This window comes from Malania oleifera, chromosome 5, assembly GCF_029873635.1.
Source record: "Malania oleifera isolate guangnan ecotype guangnan chromosome 5, ASM2987363v1, whole genome shotgun sequence".
NCBI classification, from domain to species: domain Eukaryota; kingdom Viridiplantae; phylum Streptophyta; class Magnoliopsida; order Santalales; family Ximeniaceae; genus Malania; species Malania oleifera.
This window is the reverse complement of record NC_080421.1, coordinates 106,804,984-106,822,869: the sequence shown is the minus strand read 5'-3', so window position 1 is coordinate 106,822,869 and position 17,886 is coordinate 106,804,984. Positions and strand designations below refer to the sequence as shown.

Sequence of the window (17,886 nt, the reverse complement as noted above, 5' to 3'; positions counted from 1 at the left end):
TCCCCCTTCAACGAAAGCCATGTTCTCACTCGTGGGAAAAATTCTCTAATAGTTTTCTCAAGTGGGCCTTACCAATGCATCTTATGTGTCTCAGATTATATTCCAAGTGGGCCTCCAAACCAATCCAACCTCCTGTCTTGACCCTATTTGAATCTATCTCAATAGCTTAGATGATCCTTATCGGCCTCAGTCACACATTCCCACATCCAGAGTTATGAACCGTCATCTCTGATTGTTAGCACCGGATGAGTCTATAGGTATGTTTGATACACATGGGTGAGCACCAACTTAATTCAAAAGCTTAAGCCTATTGGATCTTAAGTCCAATCATGTATATAAGCACCCATCATTTACTCACATTTTCTAATATGGGACAAATTCGCAAGTGGAATTCTCAACACCTCCACTACCTTAATAGCAACCAAAGAAGCATTCACAATTTGCTTGCCCCCAACAACTACAATTTGAGCCTTGAAATTGTTTCATCTAGTACCACACTTAACCTAATAGCTAGTACTTTAGCAATGAATGTGGCCACTAAACTATTAGGTTTAAATTCAACAATCTTTATGGATATATTCCAGTTACGAAATACAAAATCTGACTTCCATTGGAGCTTGAAATGTACCCTACTTGTTTCAATAAATATAAAAATAAGCAATGAAGGTACCTGAGTATTACGAGTCTGCGAGCTGCGAAGTCTCACCGTCGCCAAGCAAGCAAGAGCCGAAGTCTATGAACAAGAGCCGAAGACATGATCACTCAAAGAACGAACTAGGAAGGGAAGAGCCGAAGCGGCCAAGACAACAAGACTCAAGAGGGAACTCAGGGAAGAGGGATGGGAACTAGGAAGAGGCGAAGAGGGAGTTAGGGAGAAAAGGGAGAACCCAGAGGCCAGGATAGAACCCTAGCGATTGACCTTTAAAAAGTAAAATGAAAATAAAAATGATACATTTAAGATTTAACATATATTATATTAATGTTACTAATTTATATTTAATTTTTAATTAATAAGTAATTCAGATAATTCGGTTAATCGAATTAAAATTTCTTATATTCGAACTGAAAATCGAACACTCAAAATTATTCAAATATATAATCGAACCTAACTGAACTAACTATATTCGGTCAGTTAATTCGATTAACCTAAATTATGCTCACCTCTAACTATGATCCACTTTCCCATACATGAATTATATTATAGACTTAGAACCATTAATTTAAATATGTAGTTTTTGAAGCTTATCCAAATCAAGATCAGAAATTTAGGCTCAGAGACGTGCAGGGACAAGGTGGGCCCGTGATCTAGGACGAGTGATCTGGACCGTCCAACAATAACGGGTACGGGTGTGGACGTCGGGTGAAGTGACACATTAAAAAGGAAAGATGGGATGGACAAAAGCAGCTGCCGAACCTGATCTTAACGGTAAATTAGCTAAGAAGTGGGGATCAGATTAGATTAGAGATAGGGAGGGATGATCGTGTGCGATGCACTTATGATTGGGTCATGGTGCTAATTAATCACGGCCGTGGATTAGATTTGTATGGTGGCTTCGGTTGTTGGCGGAAGAAACCTTGGCTTCAAAGATCCAAATTGCCTCTCAAGTCTCAGCTAAAAATTGAAAGAGCAACTCCGGGTGGTCCAGGCCTGGAGTTATACAAACTGGGCCTGAAATAACATTAGGCCCATTTCCAAGCCCTTACCGAAGACTTATGGCCCAGCCCGCCCCATTCCAACCCAGCCCAGCCCAGCCTATGAGAACACAAAAAAGAAAACTAGATTTATAGCTCACCATCATTGTCCTATAAAACTAGGCCCACTAGCAGGCCCTTAAGCGTAGGCTTCCAGTCCAGTCCAGCCCACCACGCTCGTTGCAAGACAAATGAAACTCATTGCAAGTCATTATCTTCTTATCTCTTTTATTTTCTTTTTCATTCTAATGATGAAAATCAACAACTTGCTTAGTTAATACTTCTAAAAACAAATTAAAAAATCATTTGAAAATGCTCATTTTTGTCCTCAAGCAAAATAACAACTTAAAAATAATTAAAATATAAAATAATATAAATTAAAATTATTATAATAAAAATCTAAATTATTATAATTATTTCACTTAATTATTACATTTAAAAGCTCGTAGCAAGAATAATGTCAATTTCACGAGTTACAAGAATAATCTTATCACACATGATAATTAATTAAAAATAGTAAAAATATTTTTAAATGACTATTATTTTCTTCAAATTTTAGAGAAAATTTTTACTTTAGTTATATTTTAAATTTCATGATCAATTAATTTAAATTTTAATTAGATTTAAGATATAAAATGAATACTTTGATCTACAAAACTTAATTTTGAATGTTGAACAAGTTATTGTAACAATTGAAAGATATAAATTTTATTTTTTATATTTTCAAAAATAATTGAACATGTCAATAAATGCATAAAATTAATACAATAAACAAACCCTGTACATTACTACAATTTATTTTTTCATTGTCTAGGACAAAAAAAAAAAAGGGCAAAAGACAATAACCTCCCCTTAGGTTTTCAAATTTTTGTCGACCTCTCCTAAAATTTTACAAATTTTAAGTACTTTTCTTAAAGTTTGTTAAAAAGATACAAATTTCCCCTGACTTGTCCTAAACTTACTTTTTAAGAAAGATTTATATTTTTTTTGACAAACCTTAATTTTAGGGGCGGCTGAAATTTTTAAAACCTCAATAAAAGTTCTGAAACCTTAAAGGAGTCCATGTCTTTTATCTTAAAAAAATAAATAAATAATATCAAATAATCCTCACCGAGCTTTTTTTTTTTTTTTTCCCTTTTTTCCTAGGCGAGTCAATAAATTAGTCAATAGTAATTAATTTATATAGTTACATGTAGTTGAACTGTTCCCTTTCGAGTTTTTGACTTCGCTCGCATTGGGCCAGGAGGGTTACCTCTCAAGTCTCCACCTCCATGCACCCATCAACACCGTAGGATCAATCTCTGCAATTCTCCTCTCCATCAGACGCCACATCCACTCTCCGATCAGATTACCCCAACCCCCGTGATGATCAAGTCAGACAATAAGGCGACCCAGCTCAGCTCCAATCCACCAACCCCATCTTCTCCACATTAATTAATCACCTCCTTCAGTTCTTATTATACCCAGTCCACCATTACACCTTTCACAAGATGGAGCGGTTTAACAAACACCTCCTTCATGCATAAATAAATAAATAAATAATTATATAAATTGTACATACGTATATATATATATATATATATATATATATATATATATGCTTTTACTTATGTCACATTCTGTTACGGTGCATTCGGCTTTGCGTTTGATCTTTGGAGCTTCAATTTCAGAAAATTAATGGGTAACTACGTGTCGTTTCAGTCGCCGGAGGCCATCGGAAAAATCGTTCTCTCCGACGGGACTGTTCACCTGTTCGAGGGGCCACTAACGGCTGCGGAGCTCATGTTAGAGCACCCTAACCAAGTGGTAGTGGAGCTGCGCTCGGCTGTCGCGGGAAAGAGGCCGTCGCCGTTGACGGCTGACGAGAAGCTGGTGGCGAAAAAGGTCTACGTCATGCTTCCGGCGAGGAGAGGGAGGCCGGTGGCATTGTCGTCTGAAGAGGCCCGCCGGGCTCTTCTGAGGGCGGATTGGGTGTTAACCCGCCGGCAGGATTTTTTGTCAGCGAAGTTTCTGCCGGTTTTGGCGCGGACGTGCTCGGCCGGCGTGGTCCAGAAGAAGGAAGCGCTCTTGCTGGAGAGGCACGTGCCGGAGGGCAGGCACGTGCAGGATTTTCAAGTGCCGGAAGGGTTTGGGGAGAGGCCGGAGTATCTGAGCCGGCAGCTTTCCGGGAGGGGGTGGAAGCCGAGTTTAGATACCATAAAGGAGAAGAGGGTGGAGAGGAAAGTGTCTCATTGGCTGTTTTGATTAATTAATTATGGACATTTAAGTTGGTTAGCGTTAATTAACTTTCTCGAAATTGGTCTATTGAAAGTCTTCCGAACATACTCAAGGCCAGAGAGGTCTCTACCCGAAGATAAAGCTCTATTTTATGCTCTTGTATGTGTTCGTAATGCTCTCGAAAGGTCAGTTTTGAGGAGTCTGTTATTTAATTTTCTTTAATTAAAATATTAATGTTAGATAGTATGTGTTAATTGTATGAGGTTATGTTGTGTTCTTTTAATGTATGTCTCATGCTGGAATGGAACAAATTAATGTTGTCATGATTTTGATGAAACAGAAAATCCTATACATATTTTGATAGTTTTTAAAAATTATACAAAAAATAAAGAAAATATGTATTTGTATATTTATTGATAAATTTGTTGATTTGCTAATTTAGTCGTTATTTAAAATTATATATAATATCGATATTCGTTATGATATGTGGGCCCAAATAGTTTTGAAAAATATTTTCAGTTCTTCAATTTTTAGTTTTTCAAGAAATAATAAAAATTTTAGCTTATTTGTTTTTTAAATTTTTTAGGATTCATACTAAAATGGTATAAAAATAAAGAGTTTGTTTAATTTCTAGATTTCAAAAATACTTATAATAAATAACTTGTTTTCTAATTTTTCAAAATGGTATAAAAATAATATTTAAAATTATAATATTTGATTAATATTTTTATTTTTTATATTTAATTATGTTAGAACAATTTTTTATTTTTAATTGTATTTCAAGTAGAGAGAAAATATAATGAAGAATGAATTTCTTTCTTATCTTTTTCTCTTCTTTTCTTTGCCTTTCCATAAAAAAAAAAAAAAAAATCCTACTAATGATATGTTTGGATCAAAGTTTTATTTGAAAAAAAATTAACATAAAATAAAAATAAGAAAGAAATTCATTTTCATTATATTTTCTCTCTACATCAAATACTATTGGAAACGAAAACTTCTTCTAATATAATTACAAATTAAAAAAGTAAATATTAATAATATGTAAAATCAAGATATTATTATGAATTGGTATATTTTTATTTTCTTTCTCACTTTCTTTGATATCCAAACATTTAAAAAGTGAATTTAAAATTTTTTTTCTTACCCTAATATTTTATTTTCCAAATAGGGCCCAAGCCTAGCCCACTATCAAGCCTCGTGTAATTTAAAACAAGGCCCGGAGGTCAAGATAGTACATCCAGCTCACGTGGGCCTGGGCCTGGGCCTAAGCTTGGGCCTGTCAGAGTCTTAGGGCATTTTTTTGCTCTTTAAATTCTCCCACCAAACTTTTCTTATGAGTGATTTATCAGCTTGGAGGAAGGTTTTTATTTGAGAAAAAATAACAAAAATATTTTTTTTAATTATATTTTGTATACATCAAATTATATTAAAAATAAATATTTATTTAAATATAATTAGTGATTAAGAAAAATTGAATTTTAGTCTTGTGTAATTTTTAGTTATGTAAGTAGGAATATTGAAGAAAAGAATAAAATTGATAATCAATGAATTAATACTACTCCACATATGACATATCCCTACGTATCTAATTTTTTCTCTTTTGCATATTTAAAAATTTTATTTTTGCAATTTTTGAGAGGTTAATTGAAAAAATTAATTCAATAATCTTATTTCTTACTGCATAATTGCTTTCTAAATTAAATCAAACATAGTGTAACCTCCTCTTCGAAAACGTTATGGTGTTAATAATAATTTTTACAAGATTATTATAACTTCCAAAATAAAGCCAATCAAAATGGAAATAATTAAATGAATTAAGAAAAAAGAAAAAAATATAATTAATAAACAAAGTCGTAAAAAATATATTTTTGAAATTTCTAAAAAATATATTTAAAAGCCCATTTAGAATAAAGATTTTGTTTCAAGAAAGAAAATAAGAAAAAAAAAATTCATTTTCAATCATATTCCCTTTCTATATTAAATAGTATTCAAAATAAAAGGTTATTCTAATATAACTAAAAAAAAGAAAATGAAATAATTGTGATGTGTGAGATTAAAATTTTATTCATTGATATATTACATATTTCATTCCTGTTTTTACTTTTTAAAATAAAAAAATCTGAAAAATTAAATTTATTTATATTTCATTTTCTTAAATTTTTCACATTTTTCAAATTCCAAACAAAGCCTTATAATTAAAAATCTAGCCAATTGGACTGCAAGCTAACCAAGACAGAAAATAATATGAAATCAATTTTCTTGATGAAGTTGTTACAATGAAATTAAAATATATATGTTAAACTTGACCTAACTTGTATAGAAAGTCAAAATTTTGACTTAAACTTGCTCTGTTATTTAGAATAGAGAGAAATTTTAGATAGACAAACAATCTTCCTAATTAATCATTGTGTAAATTAAATACAATACTAATTAACTTTGACTATATCACTTTTTTTATCTCTTTGCTAATATATTTATTTTATTTTACTTAGCATATACAAGTTTATCCATTTTATCACGGGGCTACTACCCCTCTCCCTAGAAAGGTACCTTGTTAGGGTCTGCCGCGTCCACGTTTATAAACCTTCAGGATCTCCCAACCGTTTTCGATGTGGGACAGAAGCACTTTGCTTATCCTTTGGTGCTTGGCGATACACCTTATCTACACCTCTTGGGTGCTTAACGTGCCACCTTGCCTACCCTTCTGGGCGCTTGGCGTGACATTTTCCCCCACCCAATACGGTGACACCCTCATTGTTGATAACCACCTTGCCTACCCCTTTGGGCACTTGCGTGAGTCAAATTGAGTCGGTTTATAGTTTTTGGCAGTTTTGAGTTGAAGGGCACATTGCCTTAAGGGTTTATTTGGATGAAAGATTTTGCTTAGGAAAAATAAAGGAAAGGAAAGAAAAACAAGAAAGAAACTCATTTTCCTTTATATTTTTCTTTTCTATTAAATACTATAAAAAATGAAAATTTATTTTAACATAACTAAAAATTTAGAAAAACTAAATATTAATTATATATAAAATCAAAATTTTGTTATAGATTTTATATATATTTTATTTTATTTCTTACATTTCTTGATAACTAAACATGAATATATATATTTCTTGATGTTTTCCTTTATTTTTCTAATATTTTTTGAATTCCAAACGAAGCCTAAATTATATTGCTAAGGGTTGATATAATCCCAAAACAGAGTGTTATGTATACTCAAAATTCAAAATTTATCTCAATAGTCAAGAGTTTTTTAAGATCGTTTGGAACTTAAAAAATATTGGGGAAAAAAAAATGAAAAGTCAAACGATACATTTTTTTTTTAATATTTGGTTATCAATGGAGTAAAAATGAAAAAAAAAAAAAATAGCACAAAAAATTATTTAAATATTATTTTTCATATTATTAACGTTTGATTTTTCTTAATTTTTAACCATATTAAAATAAAATTTTAGTTTTCATAATATTTGATATAAAAATAGTGAAAAATAATAATTCTTTCTTTCCTTTCTCTTTTTATTCCTCAAACAATTTTTTTTTTATCAATATGAATATTTAATGGTTAAATCTTGAGATTTTTATATATGAGATCTTAGATTCAAACTTTAAAAGGAAATAAAAAGGGATATATCAGTATTTGTTAGGAAAAATATTATATATGAACTAATTTTCACAAGTAAATCAATGGAATAATGCAAATAATAACTAAAAATGATATACAAAGTTTAACGTGGTTCCCTTAAATGTTGAGGTACGTTCACGAGACATGGCGGTCCAAATCTATTATCATCAAAATATTGTACAAAATGGATACAAAAGAAGCCAACTCAATAATAAAAGAACACATTTTCGAAGGCATGAGCCCCATAAGGAGGGACACCCAACAATATTATACTTACCTATCAAACATCATAAAAGGGAAAATAAAGAAAAAAACGTTATATGTAGTACCCAAGATTCTCACGCTATCGAGGATCTCGAAAGAGAAAAATTGGAGACCGTTTCCATAAATTGAACTTAATTTCCGAGTTTCTAATCTAACACAAGCTTGACTTTATTCGGATTTAAAGAAAATATAATATAACTTTATATTAAATTTTGTGTAAATTTAATTATACAAACCTAATTGGAAACTCGAAATCAAACTAAGGAGAGAAATAATTTATATAAATTGTGGGATAGAGTAAGCTAGGTGGGTTGATTGATTGGGAAGCCCTACTTCTCCTCATGTCACCATTCTGTTTTTTGGTTATTAGATTCTTATGTCACACATAAAATAGTAGCTGACGTTTAGAATAACATTGCGCATTAAAACAATTATTCTCCTATGGTGTACGTTAATCTTTGTAATATTTCCAATTCTTTTGCTACTTTTTCCTAAAGAATATGGGACGACCCACATACATTCTTTACAATTTAATTTCTATTTATTTCATAGGTAGCTCAATTTTTTTCAGATATTGTTATTTTGGTTTATTGGGACTTGTGATTTTACTTTATAAAAGCCTAATCATTATTCCTATTATATCTAACTTCTCTCCAAGACTGACGTGGGATGGTGACAAATTTTTTTAATTGATATCTAATTTCCTTGTCAGAATGGCTCGCATTGGGGAGTATAAATCAAATAAGTATATATATATATATATATATATATATATATATATATAATGTATATTTTGGTCAATTCAAGTATATATGGTGAGACATTCGCCCACTACACCCTTAAAAAACTCTAATAAATAGCAAAAATAATGAACAAAATGTTGAGAATTCCACTTGTGAGTTTGTCTCACATTGAAAAATTAAAATGAATGATAGGTACTTATATACATGGATGGACCCAAAACCCAATTAGCTTGAGCTTTTGGATCAAATTGGTGTTCACCCATGTGTATCAAGTCCACCCATGGGCTCCTCCAGTCCTAACAAGTGGTATCAGAGCTGACGATTCGTAACTCTGGGTGAGAGACATCATAAAAGGTCACGACGGGAAGTTAATTCTCCTAACGTGCTAACAGTTGGAGGATCAAGTGTGTGACTGAGACCAATAAGGATCATTTAGGTTGCGGATAGATCCGAATAGGGTCAAGACGTGGGAGGTAAGATTGGTTTAGAAGCACGTGGAATGCAATATGAGGCACATAATATTCGTATTATATCTAAATCAATAGAGTAATACAAATAATAAATAAAAATGATATACAAAGTTTAATGTGATTTCCTCAAATGCTGAGATACGTCCACGAGACACGACGGTCCAAATCTACTATCACTAAAATATTATACAAAATGGATATAAAAGACATAAGTCTTACAAATACATAAGAGTGTATTAACAAATATAGTAAGATAAAATAACCTCACTAAAATGATTTGAACAAAGCTCCCGAAAAAACTAATCAAATTAGAGCACAACCAAAGATTCCAATATATTAATAAAACACAACCGGAGTTGCAGGAATGGCCGCAACTTGTTGGAGAAAGGCTGCAGCTGCTGCAGAAAGAAGACAAGCAGCCCTGCAGACGTGAGGAGCTGCTGTGTGTGAAAACAGAACGGAGAGGCAGCTGCTGTATGTGTGGCATTGTAGACGTGCGCTGCAGACGTGAAGAAATTGGCGCAACGAAATGGCAAAAGAAAATTGAATGGGCTGGTTGCTGCGCGTGGTTTTGAAAATACAAGATACGTTGCTGCCCAAGCTTCCTAGAGAAGCCAACTCAGTAATAAAAGAACACATTTTGGAAAAAGAGAAAAATTGGAGACTGTTTCCATAATTTGAACTTAATTTCCGAGTTTCTAATATAACACAAGCTTGACTTTATTCGGATTTAAAGAAAATATAATATAACTTTATATTAAATTTTGTGTAAATTTAATTATACAAACCTAATTGGAAACTCAAAATCAAACTAAGGAGAGAAATAATTTATATAAATTGTGGGATAGATTAATCAGCTAGGTGGGTTGATTGATTGGGAAGCCCTATTTCTTCTCATGTCACCATTCTGTTTTTTGGTTATTAGATTCTTATGTCACACATAAAATAGTAGCTGACGTTTAGAATAACATTGCATATTAAAACAATTGTTCTCCTATTGTGTACGTCAATCTTTGTAATATTTTCAATTCTCTTGCTACTTTTTCCTAAAGAATATGGGACGACTCACGTACATTCTTTACAATTTAATTTCTTCATAGGTAGCTCAATTTTTTTTAGATATTGTTATTTTGGTTTATTGGGACTTGTGATTTTACTTTATAAAAGCCTAATCATCATTTGTATTATATCTAACTTCTCTCCAAGACTGACGTGGGATGGTGACAAATTTTTTTAATTCATATCTAATTTCCTTGCTAGAATGGCTCGCACTAGGGGCGTATAAATCAAATAAGTATATATATATATATATATATATAATATATATATATTCTGGTCAATTCAAATATATATGGTGAGACATTCGCCTGCTACACCCTCAAAAAACTCTAATAAATAGCAAGAATAATGAGCAAAATGTAAGGGTTTGTCCTCTTAACAAGCTTCAATCATCCTTCATAGAAAGCCTAATATAAAAAAGGAATTCAACACATACACTAAAGCTTGGTCTTGTTTTTGCAAATAGGGGGAAAAGTATTCTTAGTTTGTGGGTCGTAATCAACAAAGATGAAAAAAAATTTGGCTAATGAGATTGATACAGTCATGTGGAAGCAGCACAACTTGTCTCATATTAGTTTATAACATGAATGGGAATGAGATTGAAACATAATAAATAATTAAATGAAAACTAATATGTAAAAAATTAGGTTAAGAATTCAATTTGATTCTATTATTATGTCTTCTTAATTATGGCAAAATTATTAACGTAATTTTGGATAATGAATCATGTAATCATCAAAATTACCAAACTTGAAAGGAAAGGAGCATGTATGAAAAGGGTTGGTGTGATGTCTATACATGATTAACAAGAGATTTAGGGAAGAAGGAAAAAACCCTAATAATGAATTGATGTTAGAATGAAATGGTCCTGCCAACCAAATCAATGATGATGTTCTTGGAAGTTGTGGCTTCTCACATTGTTTGTTTGTTATCAAACGAGCTTGATTGTAAGTAAAGGCAAACTTTGTACGAATAAAACTATGAGATGTTGAGAACTCAATCATATAAAAGTGACTTTTGTTATGTAATAATTAATTATGTATGGCCATTCCCTTGGCCCTCCATTTCCTTATCCATTCATTGTAATGTAATGTTGAGGTTTCATTTGATAATGTTTTTTAAAATGATATCCGAACTATTATATTTGATTTGGAAGTTTGAATTTTAATTTTAGACTTAGATTTAGATGAATTTGAACAAAATTTAATATAATTTTATATTATATTTTGTTTAAATTCGTATAAATTCAAATTTAAAACATGTCCTAAACATAGAGTTAGATTTTGATTTTTTTTCTCTTCAAGAGATGCGCCGATAATTAAAAATTGACATTTCTATATTGTCGGACAGAGATAGAAAAGAATATAAGATGGGGTTGAGGGTTTAGGCTTAATATGATTTTCCAATTGATTAATAAAAGAAGATCATTTTGTTCTTTTGCATTTACATATTTGGTTTTGTTCTAGTAAAGAAAAGAAAAATGAGAAAAAAAAAAAGTACAGAACACAAGATTTATAAGGTTCTGTAATTTGTCTGCGTCCTCAGACTCATATCAGGTCACCGATTCCACTATTCAGCAATAAGTCAAAGTAGAATGTTCTAACCCGTTTCCCTCACTCTCCTTGTATTTAACAGGTTTTCCTCGTGTCGAGAATAATTCATCATGTATGAGAATACAAGGCAACAAGTTTAAATTTTGAGAACAAATAACAAGAGAGAAGAGATGGATTACTTTTGAACCTTGGATTTGAATTTAAATTTGAATGAATTAAGATTAATTTCAATACAATTTTATATTATATCTTATTCAAATCCAATACAAATTTAAATCAAAGATCTCTCCAAACGTAAAATTAAGATTTTTCATTAGTAAAGTCTTCCTAGTTAAATGTTAAGATTTGAATTTTATAAGTTACAACTTTAGAATTAAGATTAAACTTTGGTATCTAAGTAAAGAAGGATCGATAAATGGGTAAGTCCATTTCTCCGAGTAGTTAATTAAGTTCCCAAAAATTCTCGAATACCATTATAAATATATATCCACTAGACATTCCATTGACTGATAGACCCAAAAAGGAGTTTATGTTGGTTAGGAAGGATGATGCAGCAATCCATTGTGTACCAAACTGACAACGTCTTGGTCGTTTTGAAAACTCAAATAATAATAATATAATATAACTAATAAAATATTGAGTCATTTTTATATTTTATAAAGTTAGTGGCAAAACTTCATAGACTCATTTTACTTAAAATATTTATTTTACCCTTTATTTCATGTTTAATAATAAAATTATAGTTTTTCACTTGAAAAATTAAAATTTGTAATGTATTTAGACATAATTAGCACATGTGAGTTTAATCATGTAAATACAATCACTTAAGTTGTAGGCACCCCATTTTGCCCAGTTATTATATAGCAAAATTTAGGATTTTTTTACCTTATTTTCGTTTTCATTTTTTTTAGATTTTTTTTTTAAAATGCATTGTAGTGTCGTCTAAGGTCTTTGCCTAAGCATTAACTCTCCGAGCGGGTCACTAGTGGGGGGAGTTATTGACCAGACTTTTTCCAAGTGTCAATTCACTAAGTGTGCATGGTCTTCTTAGCTTTTCCTTACTTTTTCTTTGTGTTTTCTCTTTTTCTTCTTTGTTTTTTTGCTGTTTTTTATCATTCTGGGTAGTCCGGAATAGTTCGAAATATTTAGGTGGGGTTCGACAATGATTTTGCCATCGAACATGCAAATCTAGATAAAAATTTCTATCATTTTGAATTTTTCTGGTTTCTTTCTACCAAATCAGGCTGCTTAGGGTGATTTGGGGTAGTCTAAAATTGATAATAGAGGTCTAATAGTGATTTTAACCTCACGCACACAAATCGAGATAAAATCGTTGTCATTCTGGGCTTTTCTAATCTCTTTCTACCAAATCAAACTGCACTAAGTGATTCGAAGCAGTTCAAAATGATAAGGAGAATTCTAATAGTAATTTTGACCTTAGACATGCAAATCAAGGCAAAACTGCTGTTGTTTCAAGCTTTTCTGGTCTCTTTCTACCAAATCAGACTACACCAAGTGATTTGGGGTAGTTCGAAATGGTAAGGAGAGGTATAATAGTGATTTTAACTTTAAACAAGCAAATCAAGGAAAAATTGTCATCGTTCCTAGCTTTTTTGGTCTTTTCTTCCCAATTCTAAATGCGTTCAGTGACCCGAGACAGTCTGAAATGATAAGATGGTGTCTTTTAGTAATTTCGTCATCTAACACAAAAATTGAGATAGAAGTCCCAACATTTCTAGCTCTTCGGCCCATTTTTCGTTAAGTCTACCTAGATCAGGTGATTTAGGGTAGTTCAAAATGGTAATAAGGGTTAATTTGTATTTTGTCGGCTTTTGCACAAAAATCGAGATAAAATTCTGACTTTTCTATAATTGTTTTGCTTTTTTCGACACTTATGCAATTTTTGACCTTTTTTTGTGGACTCCAATTTTTTTCTTTAATTTAATAAATTTAAAAATTAATTAAATATTGTATATTATTATAATTATATTCAAATTTTTTAAAATGGAAATTAAATTATTTTCCTAAAAAAGAGAGAAAAAAAATTATTTTAAAAAAATGGTTGGCACGTGTGTGCACACGCGCCCCCTACTTAACAAAATAGTCCCGTTTTACATTGATTTTAAAATTTAAAAAAAGGGAGGTGGAAATGATGTTGTTTTAGTATCCACGCGCTTCCCCACCACCCACCCCCCCCCCCAAAACTTCATTCTCCTTTCACACGTAGCCAATCGCTCCCCCCCTGGCATTAACGCCAAGGAGACCCCCCCTCTCCTCTTTTCTCCTCTTTCCCTCTCTCTTTCTCTTCCCTATCTCTTTCCATTCTGCCTCACGCTCCCCTCCTATCACCACCCATTACTTCTGCCCCCTACTCCTACCATTGCCACTAATAATATAGTTGTTGGAGTTGCACTGCCACTTTACCTTTTTATATTATTTTATTTTATTTTTGGTCTCCTCTCTCATCTCCATTTCCTCTTAAAATGACCCAAAGGGAGTTTCCTCACTGGGAGGAGACTCTCGTGGATCTCTCTCTCTCTCTCTCTCTCTCTCTCTTGACTTTGGTGTAATCCCAAGAGAGGGGTGAATTTGAAATTTCAAAATTCTTCCTAGGTTCAACTAAGTCAACATCAGTAATATATAACCTAGGGCATGTCTAAGCTTTTCCCAATATCACAGAAAAATTGATGAGTAAATATTTAAACAAATAAATCAATCTCACTATTTCCCAACCATTCAAACCATGTATTTAAAATAATCAAGACAATAAATAATAGCATACATGTATGGAAATTGAAATGCAAAAAATAAGGGAACACACGATATAATATCGGGGCTCAACCAATACTGTCTACGTCCCCGCCTTAAGCTCACAAGTAAGAGAACTCCACTAATGCTCACTTATTGGGTGAAACAACACTGGTTACAACCTCCTCTCCTTATTGGGCTTAAAAACCCCATGTCAGATTAACATGACTGACCCCAACCTTTACAACAAATCCTTACGGGTTACATCAACACCCTCTCAGGCACTACAAAAAATCAAAGTATTAGTGAAGGATCAAATCCGTCACTAATACTTATAAATTCGTCACTAATACCGGTTTTAAAATAGTCACTAATACCGGTTTTAAAATAGTTCTATATCTACCGTTACTACTAACTTTTAGTGATGAATTCAAAATTTCGTCACTAATAATGGAGTATTAGTGACGAATTATAACCGTCATTAAAACTCTAATACTGTCACTATAAATTCTAGATCGGCTCAGTTCAAATTCGTCATTAATAGTAGGGTATTAGCGAAAGATTCAAATTCGTCACTAATAGTAGGGTATTAATGACAAATTACAAATTTGTCATTAATAGTAGAGTATTAGCGAAAGATTCAAATTCATCACTAATAATACAATATTAGTGAAGGATTTGAATCCTTTGCTAATACCATACTAAATTTGTCACTAATACCCTACTATTAGTGACGAATTTGAATCATTCGCTAATACCCTACTATTAGTGACGAATTAAACTAATATCCTAATATTTGAAGTATTAGTGAAGGATTTCGTCACTAATACCTACTATTAGTGATAAATTTGAATCTTTTGTTAATACCCTACTATTAGTGACGAATTTGTAATTTGTCACTAATACCCTATTATTAGTAACAAATTTAAATCCTTGACTAATAATTAGAAAAATTTAAAAATATTTAATATTAATTTTTTTAATGAGCAACCACAATAAAAATTTGTAATTGCATTTTTGCATACATAACCTGAAACCATAATTACTAATTCAAAATTTCGAATTCAAATACAAATTCAAGCTAGGTCTTTATAAGCTCCATGCTCATAACCAAATATCATTGTCTTGTATGCTCCATGGCTTTCCAATTTGCATATGTTATTGTATTTATACCTTAAATCCTGTGAACACATTTAGTAGCATAATTAGATGCCTTAGTTTGTCATTTTCAAAACGGGATGAAACCTAGAAAAGCCAACAAGCTAAGCGTGCCGGAGCTGACGATACCCAAAAACTCCTTCCCGATTAAAAATTATGCGCCAAACTTAGTAAACTTAGTTAATTTTAAGTACTCAGATCTCTAAGTCAGGCATACGAGGTTCAAACTGAGTGAATTCAGTCTCGACATGTCCATGACATTGAGCTAGACGTGTCGAAGTTGACGGTACCCAAAAACTCCTCCCTAGTTAAAAATTATGCACGTAAAAGCCAACCTACCAAACTTAATTGATTTTAAGCCCTCAAGTGTCCAAGTCGAGCATACGAGGTCTAAACCGAATGAGGTCAATTCCGACAAGTCCATGACATTGAGTTAGACGTGCCGACGCTAACGGTGCCCAAAAACTCCTCCCCGATTGAAAATTATGCGCTTAGAAGTTAACCTAACAAACTTAGTTGATTTAAGCACTCAGGTGTCCAAGTCGGAAATACGAGGTCCAAACCGAGTGAGGTCAATTCCAACTAATCAAACTTAACTATTTAAAATTGTATCTTTTTTTGTTTAACTATGTTTGATAATTCTTGCCATCAAATCATTTGTACTTATAGTATGTACATATTCAAAAATTGTATACTAATTTTTTATACAATTATTACTTTGTAGGGTCTACGGTTTATCACAAAAACATGAGGACGATGACAAGCACAACAGTTGGATGTAGTTTCTTTTTTTTTTTTTTTTGTATTTTTTGTTATCTGAATTGATTATGTATATATATATGATGTTTCAGAACAGTTTGTTATGTATATATTTTTATTTTCTAAAAATTTATGAATTTTTTATTAATTATGGTTCAATATTATGTGTGTAGAAATTTAATTATAGGTTTTTACAAGGATTAGTGGGTGATTTTAAAAAAAATAATTATTTTAAACTTTTAGTAAGGTTCCAAAACCATTACTAAAAGTTATACTATTAGTGACGAATTTCCAAACCGTCACTGATAGTGGCTTTTTAGTGACGACATTTAGTAACGGTTTTCAAAACCATCACTAATAGTATGACTTTTAGTGACAGTTTGGAAATCCGTCACTAATAGTATATCTTTAAAGGCGATTTTCAGTTGAGAAAATGTGGCTATTAGAGTGACAGTCTTAGGCTTTTAGTGACGGAATGACACTGTCACTAATAGTTAGTTGAGACCACCATTTTAGTCACCACTCTGTAACCGTCATTAGGCTGTCACTAATAGGTATTAGTGATGGTTTGAAACTGTCACTAAAGGCCTTCTTTTTTGTAGTGCCCATCCTATGCCCTCCTAAGATTTGAATCCAAAACTTTTAGTGCATAAATAGTCCAAAACTCTAATCATTGAATTGAAATTTCTCCTTGAGAACATGATTATTCAAGGTATTAACTATTTTAGTTGTTGCCCTAATCAATTTTTTTTATTAGTAAATAATAAATTATATTGACCAAAATGGATATGTACAGAAATCTCTGGGCATACCCGGGAGGAGGGAGGACAAAGCTCCCTAATCAATTTGATGTCATGACAAGCGAGTTTTTGTCCAAATTTTGTTAATACAGCTTATATATATATATATATATATATATATATATATATATATATATATTATATTATATATAGCAACTACTATTTCTACTTCTAACATCAAAAGAAATTTCTTGACTGTGCAAGACTCAATAAAAAACATACATATTGTTGAAAATGAGATTACATTTTGAAATTCCCCTAATCAATACTCTATATGATTCATTAGCTTAATCGTTCACAAAGAAAGGTCAAGTCAAAAGAACTCATCAAAATTATATATAGCAACTACTGCTTATACATCTAACGTCGAAAAAAATTTCTTAACTATGCAAGACTCAATAAAAAAACATGCATATTGTTGAAAACGAGATTATTGTTTGGTGTTCCAAACATGATAGATAAAAATTGACTACACACACAAATATTTAATTGCATTATTAGTTAGAAGTACATGACACTTTCAATTTTATCTAAGTTACTTAAAAAAATAATTTTTATTTTAAATTATAAAGTTAATCTTAAAATTGAAAAAGACTTATAAGCAATGGTTCTTCTATGTAGAATTCAAAGTGTATCAACTACAAGATATCCTGCATTAGATCTTGCGATTTTTTGGGTTTCAAATTTTGAGTAGTTCTAAAGAGAAAAACTATTCGTATTGCAACAACTTGGCAAAAGAGAATCACGTATCCACACATATGTAAACAAGAATGGTATAAAACTACCACCATTCCAAAATTT

General features: G+C 31.6%; 1 protein-coding gene across 1 annotated transcript; it reads left to right on the top strand.

Annotated features, from left to right (window-relative positions):
• Positions 1-3,317: 3,317 nt before the first annotated feature.
• LOC131156759 (uncharacterized) lies at positions 3,318-4,174 on the top strand. The gene has a single exon (XM_058110684.1). The coding sequence runs from the start codon at positions 3,370-3,372 to the stop codon at positions 3,934-3,936; it is 567 nt and encodes a 188-aa protein (XP_057966667.1). The 5' UTR covers positions 3,318-3,369; the 3' UTR covers positions 3,937-4,174.
• The last annotated feature ends 13,712 nt before the right edge of the window (positions 4,175-17,886 follow it).

What these genes read in the sequence shown, in the direction of transcription:
- LOC131156759 (XM_058110684.1), top strand. Translation starts at nt 3,370, where the DNA reads ATGGGTAACTACGTGTCGTTTCAGTCGCCGGAGGCCATCGGAAAAATC.